We start from the raw sequence: 17,144 nt of genomic DNA, 5'->3' as shown, positions 1-17,144 counted from the left end.
TCCGACGCCGCCGCAAGATGTCGCTCGTGCTAACAAAAGCAACTTGTTGAGGCTCCATCCAAATGGATTTCCTTCCCTCACTCACAAGCGCATTTGGTTGCCATTCTTTTCTAGAACTGGAAGATTTATCGTCCATTCGCACAGTATCACGCCATTCAACTTCGCCTCAAATCAAACGTGGAACCGTCCGATACTAAAGTCAGCCTGTGAGATGCAAAACAGTTGATTGCAACATGAAACTTTATTTGAGTCGAATGAATGCACAATTGCATACGTACGGGTACATCGAGGATAAGGGAAGGCCTACTGAGCCTGATTTCATAGACCCGTTAAATGAACGGAGACGCAACGGCGCTATTTCAACACATTAAAAGAGAGAGCAAGAGAGACTCGGATGTTAGCAAGTCACCCCGCTGCGTATGACGGCTCGAACGCGTTCATTCCCGCACTGACCGATGAGAATGAGCTACAGTAGATTGCTACAAAGGCTTCAAGTTGAGGAATAGACCAGATTTGGAGCTAAAGTTCTTCTCCGCTCGAAGAAAAATACATTTCGACTCCCAGTGCACAGACATTTGGTCTTTTCGGAAAATCCTATAAGCCGAGTATGTTTGAACATTAAATCCGCAGGGGGGGTGCTACGGTTTGGTCGCCAGTAGGAAACGTACAGCATCAAACAAAGAAATACATTCAAATGAGTCCAAAGATCGTACGTACGCTCAAAAATACGCCAAGTTCCGTTGACATCAAACGGATTACAATTGGATGTCGCCGAAACTAAGAAATGGATGGAACGGAATGCAAAGCGTCTTTTTTCTCTGCGGCCGACACCAAACTGTGACGTGAAACAAAAACAACAACCCGACAAAAACGAGTAGAGTGGTGGAAATGTTCAAATGATCGGCAGAGATCCATTTTCTGGCGTGAGCCCGGCTCACTCAGAACAACAACGGGACGGCGGCCTCAACTTTTTGGTGCTTGATGTGAGCAGAAAATCAAATTCATGAAAAGTGGAAACGTGCAGTTAGTTGAAAAATCCGACTTGTTAGGAAGGAACTAAAAGATCCTGGACACTATTTACAGGGCGAAAGAGGCCGATGACGACTGCGAGCGCCCCGGCCGCTCGTCTGCGATGACGACCAATCAAAGGGGCCCAACTTTCGGTGGCGTCGCTGGCCAGCCGGCCGGCCGCTTCACTGGATTCCGTTCAAAAGCGAGAGGCTAAATACGACCGCTGGGGAGGATTGGAAAGCGCTCTGCTCGACTCGAGTTTCCGGCCCGTTTGGCATGTCCGCGTTGACAAGTAGGAACGGCTGGAAAACGAATGGCAGATGGAGATCGAGGTCTCTTTTTGTTTTCTTTCGTTCTGCTTGTAATCGTCCGCAAACGCACCTTGACTTGCATGTCATCGTGCTTCATGAGCAACACAGGCTGTCTTCAATAGAACTTTTGGAGAGCTACAAAAGTGATAGAAAAAGTAGATGCGGGGGAGACCCGTCTCCGTTCGGAGGGACGGCTGGACAATATTCTCAGTGAACGCTGGGGACCCGCACGACGGGATCGCCTCCCGACGGGGCTTTTCACGCCGCGCGGCTTCCCGGCGTTGGTGACGCTCATTTTTCCGCCGAGGTCGCCGTGTTTTGTTTCCCCGTTCAAGTCTGGACTTGGGGCGGATGCTCGGTCCTTTGGCTCCCCCCCCACCCCCCCGCTTCAGACGAGGGTGCCCGGGTCTGCGCTGGGCTCCTCGGGGGCCCCTTCTTGCGTCTGCGGGTGAGGAGTCTCCTGATAGAGGGACAGCTCAGTTGACCTGTCGGGGAAAGCAACACACGTGAAAACTGGTCTTTGTGCGTCTCAATCGCCAAAGGGGGGTGGGGGGGGGGGGGGACAACCGCGCGAGAGAGCGGCACTACCGACCTGCCGTGCAGCGGGTGGCCGTGGAAGCTGACGGACTGGGACATTTGAGGCCTGTGGGGGTTGCCCGCTTGGCCTTGGACGGACTGCGCCTGGGGGCGGGCGTGCGACAGCCGCGAAACGCCCGCTTGGTGGCCCTTGGGAGGGTAGCCCAGGGCGTTGCGAAGGTACCAGTCTCTCAGTCCCTCCAGGGCCAGCGCTTTGTGCAGGCTGCGCGTCGCGTCCTCGGGGGTGGCCAGGGACAATTGCGGGGCTCTTCCCGGGAAGGCGCGGACGGACGCCTCCGTCCCGGGGGCGGGAAGGCGCGACTCGTACGCCGACGGCGGGGCGGCCTCCCGCAAAGGGACGAAGGGGCCGCAAGATTTGGTCCTGGCCACCTTGACCCCGCGTGCGTCGGCCGGAGCGCCCCGGCCCACCGCGGGGCTGAAAGGGGGGGCGGCGCCCGGCAGATGCAGCTGGGAGCGGGAGAAGCCGTCGGCGTCGGGGGCCGCTCCTCGGCCGCGGGGGCGCCGAGAGGGCGGGGACCGGAAGAGGTCGGGCCGCGCTCGCATCCTTTGCCGCTGTCCCCACACGTAGTCCGTCAAGGGGTCGTCGCGGCCCGCCCCGGCCCCCCGGCCCCCCGTCGTTTCGGCCCGCTCCCCCGAGCCGTCCGCCCGCTTCTCGGGGCCGCCCGGGCGAACGTGTCGTAGATTCCCGTCCGCGGGCGCTTGCGAGCTCTCGCGGGGCCCCCCCGCGGGCCGCGTGCCATTTGGGGGGCGGTCCGGGAGGCCGGAGCGATCCAGCAGGGCCTCCGAGCTGTAGCTGCGTCTGGCTCTGGAGGTGGAAAGGCCCTCCCGGGCCAGTGGGATCATGTAGGGCGCGTCCAGACTGCCGGACCACTGTTTCAAGCCGTTGCTCCCCGACGCGTCCGACCTACGATCGGGAAACGGGGAGGGAGGGGGATTCCGATGTCAACCAAAAAACCAAAGCCGACAAAACATTGGAGTGTATGAAAGGAAACGTGCCTGACGTGAACGCTGATGGCTGTGGTGCGGGCCAAGAGGGGCGTCGCCGGAACGCTTCTGCCTTCCGCGTTGGACGCGCTTCTTGGCAAAGAGTGAGTCGGGCTGCGAAAGACAAAAGCCACATGAGGAGACGGATCGCGGAGAAGGCTCCAAATTCAAAAGGTGGATCCCCCGGTTCCGGTTGGCAAAGGCGGGGGGCCGTACCTGACGGAGCCGGTGAGGGAATTCCGCCGGGTCCTCATTTCGTAGTAAATCTCGACGGGAGAGAGTTTCTTTCGGATGGCGCGGTCGGGGCTGGCGGCGCTGAGGCCGGGCTGCGACAGGGAGCGCCGATCGGCGGCCACGCCGGGGGGGCGCTCTTGGCGCGGGAAAGACAAAGTGGGCCGACCAGCGCGTGGAACCAAGGCGCCGCACGCTCGTCGTTTCGTACGGACGCAAAAATGACAACCTACCGTCGTCGTGCGACGTTGAATCGGACACGGAGCTCGTGCTCTCCGACGGGACGCCGCCCTCTGGAGGACAAAAGGATGATTACAAAAAAAAAATAAAGCAAAAATCGGACTGGCGCAACACGTTTCTTACCCGTGTGACAGCCGCGGTGAACCGTCCTCTTGCCGTTGGGGAGGTTCCCGTCCGACTCGGCGTGCCGGTACAGGGCGCCCGTCAACATGGCTTTCATCCGCCTCCCGCGGGCGACGTCGTCCTGCGGCCGGGCACAGTCCGAGGCGTTGGAGGACGGCACGAAGGGCGAGGCCGCGAGCGCGCCGTCGCGTGACGCCGCGAGCGGCCTTGACTTACGTTGGGAGGAGGCGCGCCGGCTCTGCGCCGCACCGTCGGGGGCTTCTCCCCCGTCTCCAGGGGGAAGGCTCGCGGCAGCTTCCCCGTCAGCTCCTGCGCGGAAATTCAATTAGCCGAAATCCCTTCAGAACGGGACGCCACTCGGGAGGGTCCTCGAAAAAAAACACGGTTAACTCATTCACTCCCAAAGACGTTCTGAAACGTCTTTTCAGACTTGGTCTAGAATTGGCTGCTACAAAATGAGTTAAGAGTGACATTGAATTAGTTTGAAATATCAGGTGAGACGAGACTGTCTTTGATCAGAGAGCAAAAAAAAACAACAGGAGCAACGGCGTCGAATGTCGGCGGTGAAACGGCGGCGCGGGCTGAAGTGCTTCCAAGGTGCTACTCACGGCTTCTTGGAAACAAACAAGTTTGAGCTCGTCGACGCGAGCGCTGAGCAGCGCCTCCAGGGCCCGCTTCCTCTCTTGCAGAGCCGCGACCCGCTCGGCCTGCAGCTTGCCGTCGTGGCGCACTTGCGCATCTGCGGGACACATTTCACACCGGCCGGCTTCAAAACCTGCCCGCTGTGATGACTTGGTTTTTTTCTCCCTCTTCTAAAAATAAAAGCGAGGTCTCGTGCGAAGGTGGGATGACGATTTGCACCTTCGCAGCCCGCTTACAGTGTCACACGCGGAAAAAAGGCCATTCTCCGACAGCCGTGGCGTCAGAATGTGCGTATTGGGGCCTCGACACGTGCGGATGTTGTTTCAGGCGCTCAACCCGCTAAGACAAAGACTTTTGTTTTCACGCGCTTGGCTGAAAATTCCTCGACACGAAGGTGTCGCGACTCACCCAGAGCGCCCAGCAAACCCATGGATGTGATCAGATGACCTTTGACCTCCATGCGCCGTAATGGCGGGCTCCCGCCGATCCGCGCCCTCACCTAAGGGACGCAAAGCCGGGGTTGAGATCCGAGCCCGGACGGAAGGTCGGCGTTCGGGCTGGCTGACCTCGCCGCGTGGGCCACGCCCCGCCCCCAGGCGCAGAGTCCGTGGTCAGCGGGGTTCCCGCGTAGCATCGGGAGACGCCGCCTGCGCTTCAGAGCTCACGACGGAAACCTTGCAAAGACAAAAGCCGCGACGTCAGATACACCGGCGTGGACGTTTTTCACACCTTTTCAGGGCGGAGGGGCGGGCTGCCCGCGGGGGTCTTTGGGGCTATGAATGTATGAATATACCGTATTGGATGGGGGTGGGGGGGGCACCCTCTTTTTTTGTGCTTAAGAACTGGTTTTAAAAAAAGAAGCTTGCAAAGTTGTCGCGGCCCAAGGCAAAGTCGAAAGTGAGCTGGTGAATGGATGGGAAAGCGATTCATTTGCAAAGAGGAGGTGAATATTCATCACGTCTTGGAGACAAGCCCCCAAAATAGCAGAAGCCAGAAGGAGGCTGGGCGCGACCGTTCTGCATCAACAAATAGCTGCACCTTAGCTGGATGTTAGCTTGACGTTAGCCGGACGCGGCGGCACTACTCTGGATTTGCCGTCCCAAGGAAAACGCCCTCAAGCCGATTGACTTTTTATTCCAAAGCCACGAGCATCGTCTAACGCGTCTTCACATGGCTGAGGTTCGTTAGCGCCGAAGGCTCCGTCCCAGACATGACATCCCAAAATAGTCTCTGCCCTTTTTCTGCCATAATCCTCATCACCAGAAACAGGCCCCCGGATGTCTCCCGCTCGCCATTCCGAGAAATCGTGATGTGATTTGGATTTTGGAGTTTTTTTTCTGGATGGTTGAGGGCCGAGCGAAAGATCAGCCCGCCCTGGAGGCTTCTTCTGCCGCCATCCCATCTTTGAAGGAGAAACGTTTGCGCGTCTTGTGTAAGAAACGGCCGCCCGCCTGCAAGCCACGGCAGCTTTTTGGGGGGGTCAAGCAAGAAGACAAGGCCTTGCCTTTGGCTGCTACAAACAACACTGATTGAAGTGCGCTTTGTCTGCGCGCATAGTTGGAATACTTTGCCGTTTGCACGGGCCTCCGTCCTGGCCCTCGGCTGGCAACTCTTGTCCTCCACTCGAGCGCATTTCTCCAGCGCTTGAAAACAAACACCGCCGTGCGCAGAGCGCTGAAGGCGCGGCAAAATCGAGCGGCTCACCAAAAAGTAGAAAGGCAAAGCAAAGACCGGCGTGTCGACTTGGACGTGTGTTGTGACCATTGTGGATCACAGACTGCAGAAACCTCCTGCTGCGCCCCCCCCCACCCCTCCAAAAGGCAACAGAGAACCCCCTCCCACCACACACACACACCTGAGGATGAACAGCACAAAATGTGAGAACATCTGGTGTGCAGATGTAGGCAGAGATATACGTACCCCCCCACTCTTCAAAAACAAACCACGGGACCGCATCACATTCCACGGCATGGCCTGCGGGTGTGCCGGCAGGAGGGATCAGATCAACTGGGAGCAGCATCAAAGGGAGGGAGGATCGCCAGCGATAAGAACGTGCGGATATGAATGCGGGACGCCGAGGCGACGGGCGTTTTGTTTGGCGCGGACCGGGGTGAGCGGTTGCGGGCGGCTCGCGTGCCGGGCGACGTCGCCTTAAACGTGAGCCGCACCACACGAGTCAGCTTCCTCCGCGCGGCATCACACGCATGCAAATCAACGAGGAGTTTCACATTCAAGTCCGCCAGAGCAAAGGCGGAGGCCTGCGACGGAGATTCCAATCCCGTTGCTGGAGGCGTCGCTTAGCATTAGCGGAAGCGACAAGGTTAGCTTCCGATAAGGCGCGCGAACTCCATCGCGCTGCCATGTGCTTCGTGCTCCAGCCGGCCGTGCGAAAGTTGGAGCGTCCGACGTGTAAAGGAGCAGCTGGGACGCGGTCTCGCGCTCGCCGTCCGCCCCTGGTGTTGACACAGCTGTGGCTGTTGTGGACACGCACGTGCGCGCTCATCAAGCAAGGTCACGGCTTTGCTTTCCCGCGACGACCACAGAGAACATCTGCTTGTCCAACGGTTTTGGGCGACAACTCATGATGACCCGTCCCAACCGTGACCCCTGCATCCTCGTCGACGGGCGGGCTTTGTTTATTTGATAGGCGGGACACGTGCGACTTCTTCGGGCACGCGCTTGCTACGCAACGACCCGACCCGACCGGGCCACGCGCTCGCCATTGTGCTGCGATGGCGAGCGCGAGCATCCCATGGCAGACAATTGACGATGTCAATGTGGACATTTTCTGGAGCGCTCTGCTTTGAAGTTGCATACAACACCTGGAAATCGCAATCTAATCCTCGCCGGACCTCTTTTCAAAGCATTCGCTCAAAGGGGCTCAAAGTGGATTGCCCCGGGACGCTGCAGAGGAGTTTTCCCCTTCTCAGCATAAATCAAGTCCAGGTGTAGAGGGTGGGGAAAAAAATCTTCAAGTAGCCCCGGCAGACCCGTCATATGACAGCACCTCGACACGCCAACCGGCAGGCAATCTTGCCATCTGGGAGGGCCCCCCCGGGGTGCTCGGAAACCTCCGCGCGGCGTGTTGTTAGGAGCATCCTGATACCCCAAAGAAAAAAACGTCCAGTGCTGTGCCGAGACGGCGGCTTTCTGACAAACCACAAGTTTGGCTTTCCACCGGCAAAGCGGCGAGTGCCAGCTGAAGTCACGGCGTCCAAAGCTGATGTGGGTGTCCTATGGGCGAGAAATGTCAACCCGGCCAAAAAGATCTGGCTCAACATCCACTCCTCGTCATGTTTGGGAGCGACACGCCAAGAAGTGTCAGAGGGAGTGGCTCGGCACGAAGCAGATGGGCCGACATGAGAGCGCGGAGGCAAAACAAACGCGACGCGGCGGCATGTGTTAAGGCCATCGCGATCAAAGGCTGCAATCAATCAACTGGGAAAGGCCCAACGTCCCGCGAGGCAAATACAACAGTCGAGGGGGCTGTTTTGCAAACACTGCAAAAGGGACGCCACCGGAGAATCCCCCTACGGGCATTGACTGAGCCTCACAGTCCCTTTTTGTTTTGTTTTTTAAACTCCCCGTTAACGACGGGCCTTCGCACTGCCGCATGGGGAAATAGCCTCCATAAAAAAAACGCACAAACGCGTCTCGACGCCCGCATTTCTCGCCACAACAGTTCAGCAACAGGGGGGGAGCGTGACACGCATTTGTCCCGTGAGCCTGCGCGCTTTAATTCGAGTCGATGCGCTGGCAATCGGCGACGTGCCGCCGAAAACGACTCGCTCGCAGTGTCCGTAACGTTGGTGAAAGATACGTTGAGCTTCGGTGTGCTCTCGTGTACATCCGGCGCATTTCAAGTGGCGTCTCGGGCGAGTGAGGCTGCATTCACGGACGTGCATCTGCATAGCCGCAGACGACACTATCTCGCTCTCACACACAAACACACACACACGCGCGCGGTTATTAAAAAAAATCCCCTCAAATCTTCTCTTCTATTTTTGCATGTAGTGATCTTTAGCTCGAACGCTTGTATGAAATGCTTTGGAGAAGAAACCCCTCTTACCGGAGAGCATGACCGATGCCTTGGGAGGTCTCCACCGTCCTCAAGACGGGAACGGGAATCATCGCGCGCCCATTCTCCGAAGCGAACAAGCTTTAAGGGCAAGCGGCACACGCGTCCGACGAGAGCTCGGCGTCCAACTTGTGATTCCCGCGGGAAGGAAGGCTCACCCCCGACGCGGGACACCTCTCGGACCCGAACGGCGACGGTGAGCGGCCGGCATCGCAGCCGAAGCGGAGTGCCGCGACTGGCTGGAGCAAGCTCCGGAAACGGCAGCGCTAAGCGCCGCCCACACGCAGCACGTCTCCGACCGAATCCAAACGAGGCCTCCTCGCTCTTTCCTTCTCCAAAACAAATGAGCAAAACGGATTCAATGTGGCGAAAACCCGCGCTGGTAAAAGGACTTGTACACAACGTCGCGACACACTCCCCCGGCCGCAACAAAATCGGGGGCAGCCGGTGGAGAATCTTCCTGGCGCGCCCAGCAGATGGCGCCGTTTGACTTCTTTCTCGACTGACCGGCGTTTTCCAACCTTTATTGAGCCAAGGCACATATCGGGAGGGGGAAAAATCCTCACCATCAAACAAACAAACAAAAAAAAGTGGATAATCAAGTTTCTTATCTACATTTTGCCATCTGGCGGAAGAACATTTAGTTGTTTGGCCAAGTTGCCGCGATACACTAACAAGAAGGGATAAAGGTATCCACCCCTCAGTTCTTGTTCAAGTATATTCCTCTTGCAGCTTGCTTGGGGGCCCACCTAGGTTTGTCTCAAATAAGTACAGTACTTCACTTCATAGGCGAAGTATGACTGTTACACCGTTCCAAACTCTTGCATTCTACTCAGTGGGCATCTGAGGTCAATTGAACAACCGTACATTGGAATGAGGAAAAGCACAAGCTGTCTTCCTATTCTGGTTGCCGATGGACATCCAGCCCTTTGTTTTCGATACGGCTTACTCTCATCGTGAGAGCTGTCTTTGGGTGAAAGGCCCCGCACACCCTAAACTGGTCACCGGCTAATCGCAAGCCTCATATCGACAGGCAACCGTTCGGGCTAGCAGTCAGACGTCGGGAAGAGTTTTCCATTCACTTGGCATGCAACGTTTTGGAGCTAGGAGGAGAATCCACTCATGGCCGGGGAGAACGGCAAACGTGCTAACCACTACTTCAGCGCACCGCCTGCAAGCAAATAAACCAATCGTCGGTTCATTTGGGTTTCTGATGATTCTCTCTCCAGTGGCACGCAGCTTCCCATCCAAATGGCCTATATACAGCACGTACTATATTCCACACTGAACAATTGGACTGTGAGCTCCTCAAAAGCCTGCCTAGCAACAAGTGTGTGGCGTGACCTGAAAAAATGCATTCCATCACTACCGTGAGACACATGGAATGTTTTTAAGGAATAAAAATATGGAGCTCAGTTTTATTCCAATTTAGCCACTGGAGGATTTTTGCCAATCTGGATTTTGGATCACGGATCAAAAGGATTAACGGAAGGAATAATCTGCCAGAAAAATTGTACATCTACCCAAGGACCGCAATATTAGGTACACATTTCCAATGAAATGACAACAGCGCAGTCAAAACGTTGCCCCTGGAAAGACCCCCCCCCCCCCCAAAAAAAATCACTTTTGACTGACACTTAACATGCCGTGAATGTTTTTGGAATGTGGGAGGAAATCAGAGTAGCCAGAGAACACCCACGCAGGCCTATTTGAACCTGGTTCCTTAATCTCACACTTTTTGTTGTTGTTATTTAGCAAACATGTTTCGGTGGAAGTCGTTTGCCTTCCTCAGAGTGCCACATGAACAAAAGCCCGTTTGAGATAAAGCAACCAACAAGTTAAATGAATAAGTTCAAGTAAGAGTGGTGATGGGACTTCAATTTGGCCAAGGACAGACAGCCCGACGGAGAAGACGTGAGGCACGGCGCCGACGTAGCGATTCAAGGAAAAGGGCGAGCGAGACCATCAGTCAGAGAGCTTTGGGCGACTTTAATGGAGCCAAACGGAAAAACAATGACGGAAAGACGTGCGCCCGATGTCCTCGGAATGCCTTTGGTGACGCTTCAACGGAACTCTTCCGGTTCAGAGGTCAAGCCGCACAGTAGGCGGTAGAACGGCGGCCTCTTCCGCCTTGGTCCCACTCCCGAGCGCAGCGTCCTCAATCGCAAAGCAATTTACAGTAAAAGCAGACGTTGACGTTTTTCTTGACCAGAAACTCGCACGTCGAGGCCCGCTCCAACGTAATGGGGGCCTGGCTGGATAAGGGCTCCTTGGGGGGCAAGCCCTGGCACAGGGCATATTTCTCCAGGCCCAAAAGCAGACTGACCACTTGGGTGGAAGACGTTAACTTGTGCGGGAATTTGCGATAGAGCGAGTGGGTGGGTAAGAGCGGCTGCTTCTGCACCGTCACCTGATAGAAGCAGCCCGGGTCGATCAACACGATGGTGTCCGACATGTTGGACTGCTTCGAGCACTGGACCAGCTGAATCTGCGGGCCCTTGGCCATGACGGCGTACCAGAGGATCGGCAGCGAGGTGCAGCGCAAAGAAGTCAGCAGATTCACCAGCTGGTTATCGCTGTCCTCCGCCGCTTCCACGGGATTGGCGGCCAAACTGAAGATCTGCGTGATCTGAGGAGGCCAAAAGGGGGTCAAAAATCACCCGGCGACACAGCCGCCGTCCTTTTTATTCAACGCTGACCATCGGCAACTCGTGATGCTCCTCTTGGACGGGCCTCGGACGATCCGTCTCAAGCTGGGACTCTGCTTCATTCCTTTCGTTTTGCTGCTCCTGCAAAAAGAAATGACAAGTATGCCGTTGTGAGAAAAAGGAGGCCAACCCTTTGGAATGACCTGGATTGATGCATCAATTGGCCATAAAATCCGCTCTGATCTTCATCTGAGTCACGACAGGAGTAGACGGCCCAAGGTTTGGAACCTTTTCAAATACTGAATGTGCAACGGGGGCTGAACATTTTACTGTTGGCAGGCATCTGCCATATCGTATCCTCCATGAGACATGCGCGACTTTTCACGCACGGGTGTGAATGTGTATATTTAAATGTATACATACTGTATATGAAATAGAGAAAAGGGGAGGGGGATCCCATGAACTTTCTCAAGTGATGACAAAATCTGCCTGGTAACAAGGCTCATAACGGACAAGCACTGATGTGCCCGTCAGCTGCTGAGAATGAGAGACAACTTACTCGAGAGCCTTTGCTGTTGCTTTGGTGGGCGTCTCTTTTTGCCATTTCTTGATCTTCCAAAATGGAACGATTCAACTAGGGACACAAAGGATTACGTCTTTTATTATGGGATTCTAAAAGCAGTGTCAAAAGCATGTTTAAAAATAATAATCTGTCCAACCTGTTTTGACTTGTCCATGGAGTTAATGTCGTTTGTGTTACTGCGCGAAGGTTCGGCGCTCCAGCCAATCTAAAAGGAGAACGTATACATTGTCCAAACTTTTACCGAGAAAGGACATTTCCATTTCTGGTTTAAAAGAAATGGTCATTAAAAAAAAAAAAAAAAAAAAAGACTAACGTCTTGGAAGTCGTCGTCGTCTTCGTCAGTGAAGTCCCAACAGCCCGCTGGCAATTTACTCCTCTTTAAATTTGTCTTTCGACTGTACGTGTAGTGAGGCCGCGGCCTGCCCGGCAGCGACGGATCGTCCGACCTATAAGCGCCGTGAGACATCTGGAAGGGGAGCAAGTGCCTCTGCGGAAATAAAGCCATCCACTTTTGTCAAATGGGCGCGGAAGCAGGCGAAAGGACGACTGGCAGCCATGTACCATTGCCTGTCTCTGACACTGTCGCTGGCGACACTTCTGCCTCTTTTTGTTGCTGCCGCCAAACTTGGGTTTGTCAACGCAAAAATCGCACGTGCCGCAGTCCTTCCTGCAGAGACACGCGTCGCATTGGCCGCAGGCGCGTCGTTTCCGCTTCCTGTGCCACTGAAAATATGGACACACGTACACGTTTCCATTGAGGCAAACCGGAGTGGACGGCAAGAAACGCCAAGAGCCGTTTGTCTGCTTAACGTGACAAACGTCAAAACACGAGTTGCGAATAACCGGAGATTTCCCCTTTTTTCCCCACTTTCCCTACGGGCAGGTGCGTAGGGGGCAGAGGAGCTCGCTCAGAGAGGCAAGGTGAGGCCAGGCCATTTCATGATTTCAAAACATCGTTATTCGAGAGAACTCAAAAATGTAGCGGGGAGCCAGGACTGATGTGCTCCCACGCACGACGTGAGCGGCGGCATTTTGGACCAACTGGAGACACCTCATGGAGGATCGGCCGACTCCAAATCAAGTGCGTTACCGTCATCCAGCCGGGATGTGCCGAAGGCATAAATGACCGTTTCAAAGTGCTCTTGAGAAAAGAGAGGCTTACCATCGTTCAAGGTTAGTCCGAATAACGGGAGGAATTCTTTGTTATTGCTTTGACCAGCAACATTTAGCAAAGCAAAACCTCACAAAAACGGACTCACATCATCATCATCGTCTGTTGAGTAGTCATCGTCGTCGTCAAAGTCCACGTTGGAAGAAAAGTTCTCGTTTTCGCTGCTTTTTAGCTCCGGCAGCTACAGGATGAACAACATTAGATGAATGACGAAATAAATGCAACGCGGGTCATCCCGCCCCCTCCACCATGTCATTGATTTTACACAACTGGAAATAGCACCTGGGAGTCCATCGGTTCCTCCTGCAAAACAGACACACCAAATGCATGAGAACATATTCACAAAAATGGCATGCAGGTAGAACTTGAGCAAGGTTCAACTGCTGCCCCCCCAATTTTTTTTTTTTTAATTTTATGTATCATAAATGGTGTTACCAAGGGGAATTTCTCTGAGCCAGCAACCTGCACTCATCTGAGTGTCAAGTTGCTTTGAGTTTTCACACGAGCTACTTCCTTCTCCGCAGCATGCCTTCCGCAAAGACGAAACAATCACCTGCAAACTGGCGTTGTCGTCCAGTAATTCCGGAACATCGTTGTCCGCCATCTTTGGAAGGACACTTTCGGTTTCCGAACTCTAAAGGAGGCAAAGATCATTTGGATCATTGGGACTTGTTAACAGTCATATCAAAGAAGCGCCGTGCCCCCCCATCGTCTTACTTTGCGAATTGGGCAGAGGCATTTGCGCATTCGGCAGATGCGTTTGCGGTTCTCTGGACTCTTGCAGTTGGCGCACTGGCCACAGTTGACAGTCATGTGACACCCCACACACTGCCCGCAGGGAATCCACTAAAGTTGGTGCAAACAAGACCTTTGTTATGCCGCTACTATTTTGTTGCTCTGTATACTCTCACCAATGTCACATTTTGTTGCGAGAGGCAAAACATTCAGATGCATTTCCACCGTTTTTGTTCGGATGTAGCCACCATACTGAACGCATTCTTTTCATTTATTAACTACGTCCACGTAAGGAAGCGTGACAAATGACGCTATCGGTAGTTGTGAGTTCAGAGTCAGCCGAAAGCAACAGACGCTCGATATCTTGATGCACGGCATGCAAACGGCTCGTTGAAAAGACGACGTTACCTTCCGCATCCGAATCAACGGGTGCTCGATTGTCTTTGAGGCTGGGGAGTGGAAACACAAGAGTGGAGGATGAGTCGGCCTGGCGGCAATTATTTGACGATATATTGACACTCTTTTCTCATTCTTCCAAATGACTCTTCAAACACACGTTCGCTGGCCTACCCCAACACGAAGGGCAAGAGGGTCTCTTTCTTTGTCTGTCGTACCACGTGCCAATGAACGGCATACCGCATTTGGAACACAATCTGTTGAGAAATCAAACAACGCTGAGTTCTTCTGGATCGATGCCGTGCGTGAATGTAGACGCGGTCGCTAGCAGCGGCGGCGACGGCAGCAGTAGCTTCATGTCAACGCGTTGTTAGCTAGCGTTGAGGAGACGTGGTTGGAATTTCACGCCGAGCACTGAACTCACAATGTTTTATCGTCCGGCCCCGGCTGTCCCTTGATGGAGAGGTGCGGTTTGGATATCGAGGGCAGATGTAATTTAATTTTAATACTCGGTACGACAGGTTCTTTGCTAGCAATTTGGGAAATTGTGTCATTGGAGAGGAAGGATTTGGCCCAATTATTGGAAGGGCGCTTGGGCTGAAACTCCGGACTCTCTGCCCTCTCTCCTTTGTCCACCCAGCTGGACTCTGAGGAGGACCGCTCCCGCGTCTTCCTCTGGCGGTTCAGGAAGCAAAAAGTAAGAAAGAAAAAACAACAACAACATTAAAAGACGAATATTAAATAGATTGAATATTATAGTGGGGACAATACCTTCCGTCTGCCTCGAGTTTGTTTTATTTCGCCCTTATGGAACTTCCCCGCCTTGTAGTCAAAATTTGATATGTCTTGGACTCCCAGAAACAACGTCATCAGCTCGACTCTGCTTCTCACCCGATAACCTTCAGGACTGTGGATGGGAAAAGTCAATGTAGCTTTTGGCCACCTCCAACCTGCTTTTGGCTATTCCATCTGAATATCAGAACAAACAATTTACCTACCCAAGTTACATTCAGTCAAATTTGAGTGGTTTATTACTCATCGCTCACAGTTTTAATTTTAGTCAAGATTTTTTTAATCCATACAAGTAAATCCCATTTTAAGATTAGATAAGAAAACCTTTATTTGTCTCACAATGGAGAAATTCGCAATTTTGCTTGAAGTCTTTGCTTCAAGAATGGCTCATATTGCTTGATTTGACACTGCTGTGTAATTTTTCAACGGGAAAGAAAATGCAGACCTGCTGTTGGGCTTCAATATAATATATTTGACCCTCAGAATGCAATTGTGCAATAGCATTTTTTGAAGAGGTCAAAAAGTTGTTACCTGAGGTAATAGACATCCATTTGTCCAATACTAGAACCAGATTGTCGAATAACCTCTTTGCGTTTCCAACCCTCTCCAAGTTCCGGGAAGTCAAACCACCCCTCATCGGGATGGGTGCGCTTACGTCGAGGTCGGACAATTCTAAAGTACAGAAAACAAGCGAGGGGGTCATGCCAGAGTATAATTCCACTTTGTTAAATAAAATGGCAATCCTCAGAAAAAAAAAACTTTCAGAAACAACAATAAAAAGCGCACAATTGACACCTCCTTTGGTACATCCAGTGTGACCCAATTCAAAACCTGTATCAAATAAAAGACTGCATTAAATTGCCGCCTGATAAGTCAGGTATTGGATATGGACACGTTTAGAACACAATTTGCTATTCATGAGAACACATCTCATTTGGCTTTTGGTTCAAATGTTTTACAGATTCATTTCAGGATACCTACATCTAATTTTATCATCATTCTGAATTATTTGCATTATCAGTATTATATGACCAGTAAATTTGAAAACCGAGGAACAGCATCTCTGCATAATATAATGGAAATGAGATACAAAACATCTCGATGTGAACTTACCTAGTGAGAGTTTTATTAGCACTCCCACTGCCTATTACAGCATGACTCTTTTCACTTTCTCCCGCTAAGCTTTCTTCATCATCTTCGCCTTGCTCATCATCTTCCAGCGGCTCCAACCAGTCAGTGGGAGGACAGCCAACAGGGGGCTTGACATCCTGTGTCTGATTCTCCACTCCATGTGCTTCCCCGACATGATCCGGCATGGAGCTTCCTGATGCATCGTGTTTATGTGCTTTCCCTACTTTGCTGGTCTTCTCTGCGTTTCGGCCCGCATCTCCGTCCGCAGAAGGCTGCGGCTCTTCCCCGTCCATTGGTGCAAGAGTTTCAACCGAAAACAGTCAGGGCTGTTTTAAGGAGACAACTGAGTTTGTCTATAACCGATGAGGAGTGTTTTCTTCACATCCATGTTTCACCTTGATCCAGTCCCTTGCCTGTGGAATCCAGAGCTGGTCAGGAGGTTACAAAAACAAAAAAAGGTCATACGTAACCAGCAATTAAGCACATGTACATTAAGTCCATGAATCAAATGTAATGTAATACAATGGGATCGATTCACGCATGACTGAATTCCTAAATAGCAATAGTTTGACGTGAAAGCATCACAATATTAGTGGTTATCCTAAATACACTCTCAGGATTTGCTCTTTGTGTTGCGAAATGAGCAATGATGCGTGGCAAATTTGCCATGAAACACCCTATGGTCACAAAAAAAGGCGATTTAAATGAAGGTCCTCCAATTGAATAGGTCTAGACTCTGACATAGCCGCTGTTAATCGCTTCAATCGGACATACCTCTGGACAAATCGAATGCAATTTCTGAAACCAACTGGCGCCAGGTAAGCCGGTATTTGAAAAGCAGAAGACACCGCATGCTAACGTTAGCACCAAAATGCTAAAGCTAAATTCATGGTCGCAGTGAAGAAATTCCACAATTCTCAATAGCACGCATAGACTTTGTGTGCGACCGAACAATGCGCGTTCCTCGGTTCGATGGCACGGCAGAATCACGAACCTTGAGGAGAATACGCTCTACCTAATTGACAGCACAACACCGCGATTCCACTGGACTCTACTGTCGGGTGCTAACCTAGCTACCTAGCTAGTACATAGATGACAACGACGGAAGCTGCGGTAGCACTAAAGAGTCGACCAAAGATGACAATCCGCTGCCGAAAACCCCGCTGGAAGTAACCCAGATTCGTTCTGGTAGTTTGCATTTAATCGGAAACCTATACCGTGTTATAAAAATGCCGGGGAAGTGCGTAACTATATTATGAGGGCTTCAAGGCTGTGTATTTGTTCAGAAACGGAGTAGTGTAATTGAAGAAAGCGCAGTGAAGTGAACTCTCACACTGTACTTAGATACTCTTCGTAATGGGAACTCAGCTGTGCTGCCTTCGTGCTTCGATTGGTTGGTCGAATTCTAATGTTTTCACTTCTCTTATTAAAACGACTAGTCACGCTTCTGCGATTATTTGACAACTAAACT

At 52.5% G+C, this 17,144-nt stretch overlaps 2 protein-coding genes across 5 annotated transcripts; both read right to left on the bottom strand.

The window, feature by feature from the left end:
• Window positions 1-222: 222 nt before the first annotated feature.
• On the bottom strand, window positions 223-8,898 carry ccdc120b (coiled-coil domain containing 120b). Its single transcript, XM_052076775.1, has 10 exons — window positions 8,209-8,898; window positions 4,548-4,638; window positions 4,106-4,236; window positions 3,714-3,806; window positions 3,498-3,618; window positions 3,368-3,427; window positions 3,120-3,273; window positions 2,916-3,017; window positions 1,915-2,823; window positions 223-1,807 (listed from the first exon to the last, which is right to left on the bottom strand). Exons 2-10 carry the CDS (start codon window positions 4,597-4,599, stop codon window positions 1,711-1,713), a joined length of 1,719 nt encoding a protein of 572 aa, XP_051932735.1. The 5' UTR covers window positions 4,600-4,638; window positions 8,209-8,898; the 3' UTR covers window positions 223-1,710.
• A 1,293-nt stretch (window positions 8,899-10,191) lies between these two features.
• Window positions 10,192-17,004, bottom strand: LOC127607974 (uncharacterized). Of its 4 annotated transcripts, none has more exons than XM_052076769.1 (17): window positions 16,668-17,004; window positions 15,656-16,101; window positions 15,074-15,214; window positions 14,522-14,657; window positions 14,175-14,425; window positions 13,925-14,007; window positions 13,763-13,803; window positions 13,337-13,465; window positions 13,173-13,253; window positions 12,890-12,922; window positions 12,708-12,800; window positions 12,010-12,171; window positions 11,762-11,935; window positions 11,585-11,653; window positions 11,425-11,499; window positions 10,917-11,006; window positions 10,192-10,846 (listed from the first exon to the last, which is right to left on the bottom strand). In XM_052076769.1, the coding sequence occupies exons 2-17, from the start codon at window positions 15,964-15,966 to the stop codon at window positions 10,376-10,378; spliced, it is 2,340 nt and encodes a 779-aa protein (XP_051932729.1). In that variant the 5' UTR covers window positions 15,967-16,101; window positions 16,668-17,004; the 3' UTR covers window positions 10,192-10,375. The 4 variants fall into 4 exon arrangements, with proteins under 4 accessions (XP_051932729.1, XP_051932730.1, XP_051932731.1 ...); XM_052076770.1 differs by having other exon boundaries at window positions 12,902-12,922; window positions 16,668-17,003; XM_052076771.1 differs by lacking the exon at window positions 12,010-12,171.
• Between the last annotated feature and the right edge of the window lie 140 nt (window positions 17,005-17,144).

Source organism: Hippocampus zosterae, chromosome 9, assembly GCF_025434085.1.
Source record: "Hippocampus zosterae strain Florida chromosome 9, ASM2543408v3, whole genome shotgun sequence".
Classification (NCBI taxonomy): domain Eukaryota; kingdom Metazoa; phylum Chordata; class Actinopteri; order Syngnathiformes; family Syngnathidae; genus Hippocampus; species Hippocampus zosterae.
This window is presented reverse-complemented; position numbering and strand designations above follow the sequence as displayed.

Excerpts from the sequence above, each read along its gene's own strand:
- ccdc120b (XM_052076775.1), bottom strand. The coding sequence starts at position 4,599 with ATGGAGGTCAAAGGTCATCTGATCACATCCATGGGTTTGCTGGGCGCT. Across the intron at positions 3,018-3,119 it reads TCCCTCACCGGCTCCGTCAG|CCCGACTCACTCTTTGCCAA; the intron begins GTACGGCCCCCC and ends TGTCTTTCGCAG. Across the intron at positions 1,808-1,914 it reads GGCCACCCGCTGCACGGCAG|GTCAACTGAGCTGTCCCTCT; the intron begins GTCGGTAGTGCC and ends TTTCCCCGACAG.
- LOC127607974 (XM_052076769.1), bottom strand. The coding sequence starts at position 15,966 with ATGGACGGGGAAGAGCCGCAGCCTTCTGCGGACGGAGATGCGGGCCGA. Across the intron at positions 11,936-12,009 it reads AGTGTCAGAGACAGGCAATG|AGGCACTTGCTCCCCTTCCA; the intron begins GTACATGGCTGC and ends TTATTTCCGCAG. Across the intron at positions 10,847-10,916 it reads AGCATCACGAGTTGCCGATG|ATCACGCAGATCTTCAGTTT; the intron begins GTCAGCGTTGAA and ends TGGCCTCCTCAG.